Below are 13,491 nucleotides of genomic sequence, written 5' to 3' on the forward strand. Positions count from 1 at the left end.
CTCTCATTTTGGTGGGAAAGCAAGTGTTTTTCCACTACATGCTTTCCACCAACACCACAGCTTGGCATGTGCTAGCTCAGTGGGCAAATACAATGAGCCATACACACCAGTAAAGGGGGAAAGGTTAAAAATTGCAACAATCTATATTGTTACTGCAGCAATCTCAATTTGCATCTTCCCTTTCCACTTTTGGGAGCAGCATATTTGGTGTGAGATTGATAAATTTCATGGACAGCCTGATCTCTCTGAAGTAAATGGATTTTAAGGAATTACACTGACTTTTCTGTTGTGTTTGTTTTTACTGTTAGATCAACAAGATGGGTGCAGAAAATGACCGGACCCACCTGTTGTTTGTGAAAGCACTGGGCAGCAGGAGCTGCCTGGATGGAGTCGTGCAGCTCATGGGATGCCACCCTCAGTACCTGGAGTCATTCCTGAAAACCCAACACTACCTGCTGCATATGGACGGACCCCTCCCCTTCCACTACCGACACTACATCGCCATCATGGTAATATCGTCATGCCTTTGCTGTCGAGCATCAGAAAGTATTGTGATTTAATGTGGCATTGATGCACAGGGTACAGCACCCACTTCACCGAGTTTCAAATTTTGGCCTCTCTGTACAGGAAAGAAGGACGTTCAGAAGAGGTACCCCTACCGGGGCGCATCAAACTACCCACTCATGGCTGCCCTTGGAGCAGGCTGACCTGCTTAATTTCTTAGTCAGAGACCAGACTGGCTCATGGGAATACTTCTGAAGGAAGCATACATGCCCTTTGTTGGATGATAACATAGCTTAAGAAGGATAGGAGTGAGGGTTTATAATTTGCTTTTATCTTCCTTTTTTTTGCTGTATTGTATCTTATGTTTTTAACTTGACCATGCAACAGCAACTTGCATTTATATAGCACCTCTATTGTAAAAATCCCAAGGTGCTTCACAGAAATAATGGAGGAATGAGAGGTGGAGAGACGGGGAGGTTTAGGGACGGTATTCAGAAGCCTGGTGCCTTGACAGCTGAAGGCGTCTTTGCCAATGCTGGAGTGATTAAAATCGTAGATGCACAAAAGACCAGAATTGGAGGAACACAGAGTTATCAGAGTTGCGGGACTGGAAGAGATCACAGAGCTAGGGAAGGGCAAGGGGAGATTTGAACACGGGTGAGAATTTTAAAATTGAGGTATTTTCTACAGCAGGTGTTAGTTGCGCTGCAGTAGAGAATTCTCACAGTGGTCAGCATGACATTAATGGAAAATTCCAAAACAGGTTGCCCAATGAAGTAATGGCACCTCCTTGTGATACTCTAGTTCTGGCATCCATCCTCTACTGGTGGAGCTGGAGTACTGCAATAATCAAATACAGTGAGGTGTACTTAAATATGTCAGAAGCAAATAGCCTGCTTAAACAAATCAGGATCCCTACACAAGATATTTTCATAGGCTTCTCATTCATTTTGTGGTCTTTGTGTCTCTGTCTTGAGTCCCTGGAAGGTGGGATGCCATTGAGGCCAGGTCTTAGCTATCATGTCCATATCAGACTCAACACCGCACTGAAATCACACTATCTTCCTCCCAGCCTTTATTCCGGCCTTAACAGATTTTGGGGGAATTTTTGTTTGTGCTATTCCCCTATAGTCTGCCTGTCGTATGTACCATTTGCAGGCCACCAGAGGCTTTTTCCTTCCTCGAGGGAAATCCCTGTCACTTCTGGTTAATGTTTCAAACATTTTTATTAGAGTGCTTACTGATTACTTCAGGAATACTGACTGCGATGGGTTAATGTAGCAGTTTGAGGGAGGTGAATGCACGAGGCACAGTTGATGCTGAATAATCTCTGTGTGAGTGATTGTGGGGGAAGAATTTCTCTATTTACTGTTTGCAGTGAAATTGTAAGCCTTGTGCATTATGCTGGCTGAGCACTTTTAACTACAATTGGGTGAACGTGGGAAGTGGAGTGAACTCTTGATTGTTTCTTTCCCCAGTGACATGTGTTTAGTGCTGTGTTTCAAGAATTCTGTTTTCCTTAAAATTGACTCCCAACCTATCCTGAGTTCAATGATTCTTGCTGGAGTTCCATTTCAGGGATGCCAGCAGCCCTCAGGTACTTCATTCAAGTTTGGATATTCTAGACCGCGGGGGGGGCGGGGGGCTCAAATTTCTTCACTCAGAGGGTTGTGAACCATTGTAATTCTCTACCCCAGATAGCTATGGATGCTCAGACATTTACAGGTCAGAGATTAACAGATTTTTAGATACTGAAGGAATCAAGGGATATGGGTATAGGGCAGGAAGGTGTAGATCAGAGGTAGAAGATCAGCCATGATCTCATTGAATGGTGGAGCAGGATTGAGGGGCTGAATGGCCTACTCCTGCTTCTATTTCTCATGTCTCTTTGCCTCAGTGACATATAATGTGGTGTCTTTATCCATTGAGGAACTTTGTTTAATCAACTGTGGCTTCAAGTCCTGATCTTGAACTTTTTGTTAAACCAACTTTCTCCTCTCTCTCTCACTCTCTCTCTCTCACTTTTCCAGGCAGCAGCTCGACACCAGTCCTCTTACTTGGTGGAGGTTCACGTTAATCAGTTCTTGCAGGTGGGTGGTGACCCACAGTGGCTGCAGGGGCTCGACTGCATCCCTCAGAGACTGAGGAACCTTAATGAGATCAACAAGATCCTGGCACATAGGCCCTGGCTCATCGCCAAGCAACACATTGAGGTGAGATTTATCTTTCTGGGAACTGTACTTACCATCTGGGCTGAGGCTGAAATTCTGCCACTATTCTACCACATCCTACATGTTTGGATTTCCCCATGACCTGATCATTTTGATACAAATAAAGAGACAAGCTTAAACGGCAAGACCATTATGAGCAATTGTTATTTCTATGGAAAAAGTTCATTTGCTGTGTCTGTGCAGTTCTGTTGTGTTTTCATAGAATCTTACAAAACAGGAGGAGGAGGCCATTTGACCCATTGTGCCTTTGCTGACTCTTTGAAAGAGCTGTCCAAATAGACTCTCTCCCCTGCTCTTTCCCATAGCCCTGTAAATTTTTCCCTTTTAAGTATTTATTCAATTCCCTTTTGAAAGTTACTATTGAATCTGCTTCCACCAGACTTTCAGGCAATGCGTTCCAGATCATAACAACTCATTACGTAAAAAAGAAATTCTCATCTCCCTGGTTCTTTTGCCAATTAGCTTAAGTCTGTATTCTCTGGTTGCTGACCCTCCTACCCGTGGAAACAGTGTCTCCTTATTTACTCTATCAAAACCCCCTCATAGTTTTAGTAGGGAGCAGCAGCCAAATGTTACTCCACAGAGCAAATCTGAAGAACATCTACTTTCTGACATTGCTTGCCTGGCTCTTGATGGTCAGTTCAGAATACTGTTAGTAGATTCCATTCCATGCTCTCAGCTGTGGAAAAAAGAACAGAAAAATAAGCAATGAAATAGCTAAAATGGGAAAATTAAATCAAAATATTACTTCTCACCAACTCTTTCATATTTTGAATTTTCTGTCCACTAGAACCTGCTGAAAATTGGAGAGAATTGTTGGTCACTAGCAGAGCTGGTACATGGGGTTGTGCTGCTGGCTCATTACCACTCGCTGGCGAGTTTTGTTTTTGGCTGTGGGATAAGTGCTGAGGGAGGACACGAGGGCGGCCATGTCCTAAGGCCATCGTCGATTAACAACCAGTGCTCTGGCGACACGACAAATGGGAATGGCAACATCCCAGACCCCTCACTGGCACATCGCAGGCGAAGGGTAAGCAATATCGCGTTTGGTGAGGCCGGAGTGGAGGGGTAATGTTATGTCTCATGGAGAGCTACAGTATTAATGTAGAAGAACCTTTATACGGAAGATTCTCTGATCGGGTAGTGAATTACCATTATACCCATTTATTGCAGAGAACCATTTTCAGAAGCACCCTGTTTGTTTGTGGCAGGATTTGATTAACTCACTATTTAAGTTGGCAGTGGTTTTACCAATAATGTTTCACAGAACCATATGGCTGCTTCCAGTCTGAGAGGATAGTGCAGTAGTTTACTCGCAGTACTTTTTTTTCACCATTTTAAAAAAAGGACTTACATTCACTGGTGTGTGAGGTATGCCGTCTTTTGTAAATTTAGATGCATGGTAGCAGTAATCCCAAACAAAACCATTGCATTACTCTCCTTTTCTGAAGACACTGACGGCTGTTGAAGTACAGTTACTCTGGTACCACATCCAAATAGCCATTAATTGTGAATGAGCCCAGTGAGTTTTAGAAGGTTATTCAACTGCAGTTGGGTATCACAGCTGAGCCCAATCCTATCTCCATTCAACATTCAAGCACAAATTAGTGGTGGCTCCATTGGTAACAGTCTTGCCTTTAAATCACAACATTCTGTGTTCAAGTCCCACTCTAGGGCACAAAAATCAAGGCTGACACTCCAGTGCAGTACTGAGGAAGCGCTGAACAGTTGGAGGTGTCATCTTTTAGATGAGATGTTAAACTAAGGGCCCCGTCTGCCCTTTCAGGTGAATGTAAAAGATCCCAGACCACTATTTCAATGAACAGCAAGGGAGTTATTCCCAGTGTCCTGGCCAATATTTATCCCTCAATCAACATCACAAAAACAGATCTCCAGTGGTCATGAAAAGTGCTATATAAATGCAAGTCTTTCAAATACTTTTCAGCACAAGTCATTGGACTACAGTCAGTCTGACACCATGGATGCCTTTTCCCATCCATCGCCTTATGGTGCTAGGGTCTGTTGTAGCGTTCCGCTATCCTGGCTGAGGTCAGCAAACCCAGCACCAACCATGAATTAAACTTTACTTTTCTGGTCTCTGTGTCTCAGTTCCTCACTGCATTTGCCCACTATGCCTTTGGGAAAACAGTCATCCCTTCAAGCCTCTGCTGTGCTTCTGACTCTGTTGCTGTTCTCTTAACATATGAGCTGATTCGTTCCCATCAGTTGAAAAGACCAACATGAGAATAGCAGTTGGGATTGAATCTAGATAATCAGTAGAACAGTCCGGGGGAGGAACTTAAATATTGGCTTAGTTTCAGAGGATGGGAAGTGGGGAGCTGTAATGCTTTGTGTCCAGGCTTTGGTAGGCACTGAACTTTCTGCATGTGGAATGGGGTTCTGTAGATCAACACCATAGTTGAGTGAGAGGGAAGGGAAAGGTGTGACATTGCTTTTGTCAAGGTGTTGCGGGGAAGAGGAGTTGGATTATGAATGTCCTGACTTCACTGAATATGAAGGATGTAGATGGTTCAGGTAGGTGTGAATCAAATCTAGTGTTCTTGTGGGGAGAACCTAAAAAAGACCAGGGCTAATAAAAACAGAAAATGTTGGAAATACTGGCAAGTCTGGAGAGAGAAACAGAGTTAGTGTTTCAGGTTGATGACCTTTCATCAGAACCCCAGTGCTGAATGATTTTATTTCAATTTCTTTCAGTCAGTGGATTATTCCAGTGATTCCGAATGTTTGGCAGATAGGATGCAGAAATTCCAGGCAGGGAAAGAGAATGAAGAGGAGATGCTGCGGGAAGAAATATGGATTGGATTAGAGACAGAAAAAGACACAAGTCCACCAACAGTGACCAAGGGTAAGCAAGATTCCCTCCCACTGTTTTATTTTATTTATTGTATGATTATTCTGTTTCAAAGTAAATATTTAATTCCCTCTGTCTTGCATTTCTTGCTGCCAATAATTAGTTTCCTTTCTTTGGAGTATATTTACCTGCTGTGAACTGTCCCCAGAAAGTTGAGGCTATGCTCTTTGACATGTAGATGCCTGACATATTTAGAGCTAATGTGAAATGATTGGTAGTGAGATGGAAAAGCATCTTGGAGCTCCAGAGCACCATACCATAAAATGGTGGCATCTACATTCGATCTCTGTGACTGGGCTCCACATCTCAGCCACACCATTCTCGGGGGAGAGAAGGGGAAATCCGAGGGAAAGTTGTTGCTGGGTTGCTGCATCATGTCGCGTAAGCAGTCAACACAAGCAGCACAGGCAAAGGCCTTTGAGTGGGTCATCCTGTTCATTGCTCGCAGAATTGATGAGACCAGAACAGGGATTAAAAATAGGGAACAAAAACAAGAACCCTGGAACAGAGAACCAACGTGGGATAAAAGGGAGAAGATTGTTCTTTTGTGATGCCTTTTAATCTCTTCTCTCTGACATCTTACACTTTGATTACACAGCTCCGGAAGATAAACCTGTCACAATACCTGACTTGTCCTGTTACGTAGAAGACCCTGAGTTTGGTTACCCTGAGTTTGCCAGAAGAAGTGGAGAGCAGCTGCCTGTTTTCCGAGCTCAGGTATAATCTCTAGCGTAGAAAGTTTAGCTGTGGCAAAGGATGCTTTGACATTAAGGCTATGGGGACCCATATTTGAAACTTGAAATTAAGGCAGACCTGCACTGTAGGAAGCTACAGATGAACTTAAGAAATGGAGCTGGTGGGGAGGGAGAAATTCTGACATTCCAGGCTTGACACTGAGGTTGGCTTAGATAGCTTCTGCTCCAGGATTGAAATTAAGACTGATTTACAAAGTTGGGAAGGAGAGGTGAAAGCTATATACCAAATTTAACACGGAAGTTAACTTGGTTCATGTCTTTGCTTACTTGCATCCTGTTCTCTGCTTATTCCACTTTTTCTAATGAACAACAAGAGCTGGGCTGGGCTCTGAGGCTGACTAACACAATAGGTTGGTCACTGGATTCAAGCGTTATGACTGAGGCTGATTTACAAGGAGCCTCTATTTCAAGCTTGGTATTAAGGTTGACTTAAACCATGGGGGCAGGTGACCTGGTTTGATAACAACTTGTATAATGAAAGGAAGAAATTGTGTTCGAGCCTTGACCCTTAGTTGGGTTATACAAAGGGAACCTAAATTCTGAAGTTGATGTACAAGCTGATGTGAACAATGAGGGAAGGTGCTATTATCTCAAAATAAGACTAGGCTGGGGTCTGCATTAGTACATAAGTGCATAAATCAATGCTTATGACTTGTGAACTTAACTTGTGAGATTTAACACAGAGGGTTGATTGGTACCATGAAGTAGCACATTTACAAGCCCTACAATGAAAAGTGACCAATCTCCTTCCATTCTTTCTCTCTCTCCCCACCCCTCCCAACTGTTTGTCTACCGGCCACTGTTGTGTTAAAAGACTGACATCAATTGCTGTTTCCGCTATAGGACTATTCCTGGGAAGACCATGGGTTCTCACTCGTGAACCGGCTGTATTCAGACATTGGCCATCTCCTGGATGAGAAATTCCGCACTGTGTACAGTCTGAAGAATGGCACCATGGCCAAACAGCGGGGTTGTGACTTCTCGGCACTCAAGAGAGGCATTTGGAACTACATCCACTGCATGTTTGGTATTAGGTAACTTTGACTGTTGACTGTACGAAACCGTTTTCCATAAAAGGGTTTGGGTTTCTCAGTTTAAAAGCTGTTTCAGAAGGAGTGAAAACAAGGAAAGGACTCCCTATAATGCAGGTTGAAATGTGAGCCAAGTCATTTTCTTACCATAGCCACATAAAATCACAGACGATTCTTTCTCCTTGTGTGACCATAAGAATTCATTCCTAAAACAGTAATAACTAGGGTGGTTCAGATATTTTCTCTCTTCCCCTCTTCAAGGTGTGGAATCACACTGGAATACATTTCCACAAGTGCTGTGCCTCTATGGTACCTCATCCAACCAGTCATTCTTCATATGTGATCTTGAGCATCCACACATGCGCAGTTTCCCAGAAATGGTCACTGGATAATTATCAGGCTCAGGGATGTTGCCTGATTCCCATCCCCACCACCTGGCCCCCAGCCCCCAACACCCCCCGCCACCCCCCCCCCCCCTCCCCCCTCAGCTCACTACAGCAGCCTTACAGATGCCATGCCTGAAACCAACCTCAAAAACAGAGGAAGGACTGAACCCAAAACCTTTGTGGCCAGGCTTAGTACTGCAGTAGGGACCGAATTCACTCCCATACCATCATAAATCTTGGTGATTGTTGTCAATGTTAAACTCCACTGATGAAAATGGGCGGTCTCAGTAATAAAACATCAATAGTGTAGGAGAAAAGAAACTGTGTTGGAAATAGTCTGTATAAATCCATTTCCACAGATGCATTGGAGATTATTGACTGTAATCACTGAAAAGGTTTTCTTTTTCGATTGACAGGTACGATGATTATGATTATGGCGAGGTGAATCTTTTCTTGGAGAGGAATCTGAAGGTTTACTTGAAGACTGTGACTTGCTATCCGGAAAAAACAAAGCCTCAAATGTTTGAGAGGTACTGGAGACAGTTTAAATATTCAGAAAAGGTGAGTGCTAATCCAGAAGGTCCTAGGTAACAAAAACCCAACTGAGCCCTAGTGAGACATAACAAAGGGAATGGATCCTCTAACTAATTAGTAACAGCTTGTTAAAGCTGACAGCTACAGATATCGTTGCATTAAGTCAGATTACAATATTAGCACAGTATTTTTCACCTCCACAACTGTGTGTATCAGTGCCTGTGAGTATGCATTATTGCCTTGGTATATGGTTGTGTACTATTCCGCTGGCATGTGCATATGTACATATTTTTCAATTACATTCTCGGTATGCAGGTATCACTGGCAAGGTCGCATTTATTGCCCACTCATAGTTGCCCACAGAAAATTGCAAAATTCTTACAGGGCGTGATGGGATGTTTCCCCTGGCTGGTGAGTCTAGAACCAGGGGACATAATCTCAGAATAAGGGGTAGGCCATTTAAGACTGAGATGAGGAGGAATTTCTTCAGAGAGGGTGGTGAATCTTTGGAATTCTCTACCCCATAGGGCTGTGAAAGCTCAATCATTGAGCATGTGTAAGACAGAAATTGATAGATATCTGGATACTAATGAGATCAAGGGATATGGGGATAGCGCCAGAAAGTGGTGTTGAGGTAGATGATCAGCCATGATCTAATTGAAAAGCAGAGCAGGCTCAACTAACTGAATGGCCTACGCCTACTCCTATGTTCCTAAGGTGGTGGTGGGCTTTTTTGAACGCTGGTTACGGTTTGGTATAACTGAGTGGCTTACTACACCTATAGTTCAGAAAATCCAAAAGCTTCAAGATCACTTTTCCTGATATCAGCCTTTTATTTCCAGATTTTGTTCTGAATTCAAATTTTCAGACTACCATGGTGGGAGTTAAACTGACAATCTACTGGATTATTAGTTCAGGCGTCTGGGTTACTAATGCCATGGTATGTCCACATGAATGATTAACTTGAAGTAAGCTTGGCCTTGGTCTAAGGGAGAAAAATGTAACAGGCAGATATTAACTGAACATGGTTATTTTAAACCACCAAAAATACATAAGTGTCATGGTTTAACAGGTTAGTTAATTTTCTTCTTACTATCCTTCCTACAATTAGGTGACCAAAACATGATTCCAGAAGGGGCTTGATAAATAAAATAGGCATGATCTTGCCGCAAAGGGGCATCTCATGGCGTGTGCCATTAAGAATGAAGAACAAAGAACAGTACAGCACAGGAACAGGCGCTCCAAGCCTGCGCCAATCTTGATGCCTGTCTGAACTAAAACCTTCTGCACTTCCGTGTACCGTATATCCCTCTATTCCCATCCTATTCATGTATTTGTCAAGATGCCTCTTAAACGTCGCTATCGTACCTGCTTCCACCACCTCCCCCGGCAGCAAGTTCCAGGCACTCACCACCCTCTGTGTAAAGAACTTGCCTCGCACATCCCCTCTAAACTTTGCCCCATGCACCTTAAACCTATGTCCCCTAGTAACTGACTCTTCCACCCTGGGGAAAAGCTTCTGACTGTCCACTCTGTCCATGCCACTCATAACTTTGTAAACCTCGATCATGTCGCCCCTCCACCTCCGTCGTTCCAGTGAAAACAATCCAAGTTTATCCAACCTCTCCTCATAGCTAATGCCCTCCAGACCAGGCAACATCCTGGTAAACCTCTTCTGTACCCTCTCCAAAGCCTCCAGGTCCTTCTGGTAGTGTGGCGACCAGAATTGCATGCAATATTCTAAGTGTGGCCTAACTAAAGTTTTGTACAGCTGCAGCATGACTTGCGAATTTTTATACTCTATGCCCCAACCGATGAAGGCAAGCATGCCGTATGCCTTCTTGACTACCTTATCCACCTGCGTTGCCACTTTCAGTGACCTGTGGACCTGTACGCCTAGATCTCTCTGCCTGTCCATACTCCTAAGGGTTCTGCCATTTACTGTATACTTCCCACCTGTATTAGATCTTCCAAAATGCATTACCTCACATTTGTCCGGATTAAACTCCATCTGCCATTTCTCCGCCCAAGTCTCCAGCCGATCTATATCCTGCTGTATCCTCTGACAATCCTCATCGCTATCTGCAACTCCACCAACCTTTGTGTCGTCCGCAAACTTACTAATCAGACCAGCTACATTTTCCTCCAAATCATTTATATATACAGCAAAGGTCCCAGCACTGATCCCTGCGGAACACCACTAGTCACAGCCCTCCATTCAGAAAAGCACCCTTCCACCGCTACCCTCTGTCTTCTATGACAGAGCCAGTTCTGTATCCATCTTGCCAGCTCACTTCTGATCCCGTGTGACTTCACCTTTTGTACCAGTCTGCCATGAGGGACCTTTATTTACTGAAGTCCATATAGACAACATCCACTGCCCTTCCTTCATCAATCATCTTCGTCACTTCCTCCAAAAACTCAATCAAGTTAGTGCGACACGACCTCCCCTTCACAAAACCATGCTGCCTCTCGCTAATAAATTCATTTGTTTCCAAATGGGAGTAAATCCTATCGCGAAGAATCCTCTCTAATAATTTCCCTACCACTGACGTAAGGCTCATTGGCCTATAATTTCCTGGATTATCCTTGCTATCCTTCTTAACCAAAGGAACAACATTGGCTATTCTCCAGTCCTCTGGGACCTCACCTGTAGCCAATGAGGATACAAAGATTTCTGTCAAGGCCCCAGCAATTTCTTCCCTTGCCTCCCTCAGCATTCTGGGGTAGATCCCATCAGGCCCTGGGGACTTATCTACCTTAATGCTTTGCAAGACGCCCAACACCACCATGATAACGACATGACCCAGACTATCTACAGTCCCTTCCCTAGACTCATCATCCACCAAGTCCTTCTCTTTGGTGAATACTGATGCAAAGTACTCATTTAGTACCTCACCCATTTCCTCTGGCTCTACACATAGATTCCCTTCTCTGTCCTTGAGTGGGCCAACCCTTTCCCTGGTTACCCTCTTGCTCTTTATATACGTATAAAAAGCTTTGGGATTCTCCTTAATCCTGTTTGCCAATGACTTTTCATGACCCCTTTTAGCCCTCCTGACTCCTTGCTTAAGTTCCTTCCTAGTTAGTTAGACTTGTTCCTGCACCTTCAGCTCAAAATTTATTTGCCCCCTAATTTGCTTGAAGTACGAGCTGATAATGGTGCGGTAAGAGCAATGGGCATCTGGGACCTCAGTAAGCAGCAGGACTAACTATCTTATCTCCTTAATGAGATTTAAGGACTGATAAATAAACAGAGGAATGACTTGAGGAGGAGGGTGAATTAGAGTGGGTAAATTAGAATCAAATCAGGTATGGATAGAGAAACAGAGAAGGAAAGAAAGATTTTATCAAGAGAGAGAAATGAAAAGTAAGAAACAAATTTAAATTTAAAATTTGACAGTTTTAAAATCTCCAATAACCATTCACTACCTGAAGGAATGAGACTCCACAGTTTAAATTGTTCACCTTCTGGGCCAGAGAGGTTGATTGGCTAATCATTAACAATGATCACATTGTTAAAATGGTACTTAGACTGTTACATTGAATTATAGCAAACTTCTTCTTCTTCTTCTTCTTTGGCCTCCTTGGCTCGAGACACAATGGGTAATCGCCTGGAGGTGGTCAGTGGTTTGTGAAGCAGTGGCTATAAAGGCCAATTCTAGAGTGACAGACTCTTCCACAGGTGCTGGAGATAAAATTGGTTGTCAGGGCTGTTACACAGTTGGCTCTCTCCTTGCACTTCTGTCTTTTTTTCCTGCCAACAGCTAAGTCTCTTCGACTCGCCACTCTTTAGCTCCGTCTTTATGGCTGTCCGCCAGCTCTGGCGATCATTGGCAACTGACTCCCACGACTTGTGGTCAACGTCACAGGACTTCATGTCGCGTTTGCAGACATCTTTAAAGCGGAGACATGGACAACCGGTGGGTCTGATACCAGTGACGAGCTCGCTGTACAATGTGTCCTTGGGGATCCTTCCATCTTCCATGCGGCTCACATGGCCAAGCCATCTCAGGCGCCGCTGGCTCAGTAGGGTGTATATGCTGGGGATGTTGGCCGTCTTGAGGACTTCTGCATTGGAGATAAAGTCCTGCCACCTGATGCCAAGGATTCTCCGGAGGCAGCGAAGATAGAATGAATTGAGACGTTGCTCTTGGCTGACATACGTTGTCCAGGCCTCACTGCCGTAGAGCAAGGTACTGAGGACACAGGCTTGATACACTCGGACTTTTGTGTTCTGTGTCAGTGCGCCATTTTCCCACATCCTCTTGGCCAGTCTGGAGATAGCAGCGGACGCCTTACCCATGCGCTTGTTGATTTCTGCATCGAGAGACAGGTTACTGATAGTTGAGCCTAGGTAGGTGAACTCTTGAACCACTTCCAGAGCGTGGTCGCCAATATTGATGGATGGAGCATTTCTGATGTCCTGTCCCATGATGTTCATTTTCTTGAGGCTGATGGTTAGGCCAAATTTGTTGCAGGCAGCCTCAATCCTGTCGATGAGTCTCTGCAGGCACTCTTCAGTGTGGGATGTTAATGCAGCATCATAGCAAAGAGCAGTTCCCTGATGAGGACCTTCTGTACTTTGGTCTTCGCTCTTAGACGGGCAAGGTTGAACAACCTGCCATCTGATCTTGTGTGGAGGAAAACTCCTTCTTCTGAAGACTTGAACGCATGTGAGAGCAGCAGGAAGAAGAAGATCCCAAACAGTGTAGGTGCGAGAACACAGCCCTGTTTCACACCACTCAGGATAGGAAAGGGGCCTGATGAGGCACTGCTATGCTGAATTGTGCCTTTCATATCGTCATGGAATGAGGTGATAATACTTAGTAGCTTTGATGGACGTCCGATCTTTGCTAGTAGTCTGAAGAGACCACGTCTGCTGACGAGGTCAAAGGCTTTGGTGAGATCAATGAAAGCAACGTAGAGGGGCATCTGTTGTTCGCGGCATTTCTCCTGCAGCTGGCGAAGGGAGAACAGTATGTCAATGGTGGATCTCTCTGCTTGAAAGCCACACTGTGCCTCAGGGTAGACACGCTCAGCCAGCTTCTGGAGCCTGTTTAAAACGACTCGAGCGAAGACTTTCCCCACTGTGCTGAGCAGGGAGATTCCACGGTAGTTGTTGCAGTCACCGCGGTCACCCTTGTTCTTATAGAATGTGATGATATTGGCATCGCG

At 44.3% G+C, this 13,491-nt stretch overlaps 1 protein-coding gene across 4 annotated transcripts in view; it reads left to right on the forward strand.

Annotated features, from left to right (window-relative positions):
• Nucleotides 1-13,491, forward strand: part of LOC137377544 (sestrin-1-like) — a 65,356-nt gene that overhangs the window by 45,127 nt on the left and 6,738 nt on the right. For all 4 annotated transcript variants that reach the window (XR_010976437.1, XM_068047253.1, XM_068047255.1 and 1 more), the window contains 7 exons: nt 309-509; nt 2,535-2,717; nt 3,526-3,765; nt 5,451-5,601; nt 6,206-6,324; nt 7,206-7,396; nt 8,196-8,340. Coding sequence is in view for 3 of the 4 variants with exons in the window: in XM_068047253.1 (XP_067903354.1) it covers nt 309-509; nt 2,535-2,717; nt 3,526-3,765; nt 5,451-5,601; nt 6,206-6,324; nt 7,206-7,396; nt 8,196-8,340 (1,230 nt within the window). In the remaining variant the exon portion in view is untranslated. The remainder of the gene's footprint in view (nt 1-308; nt 510-2,534; nt 2,718-3,525; nt 3,766-5,450; nt 5,602-6,205; nt 6,325-7,205; nt 7,397-8,195; nt 8,341-13,491) is intronic.

The sequence above is a fragment of the Heterodontus francisci genome, chromosome 15, assembly GCF_036365525.1.
Source record: "Heterodontus francisci isolate sHetFra1 chromosome 15, sHetFra1.hap1, whole genome shotgun sequence".
Classification (NCBI taxonomy): domain Eukaryota; kingdom Metazoa; phylum Chordata; class Chondrichthyes; order Heterodontiformes; family Heterodontidae; genus Heterodontus; species Heterodontus francisci.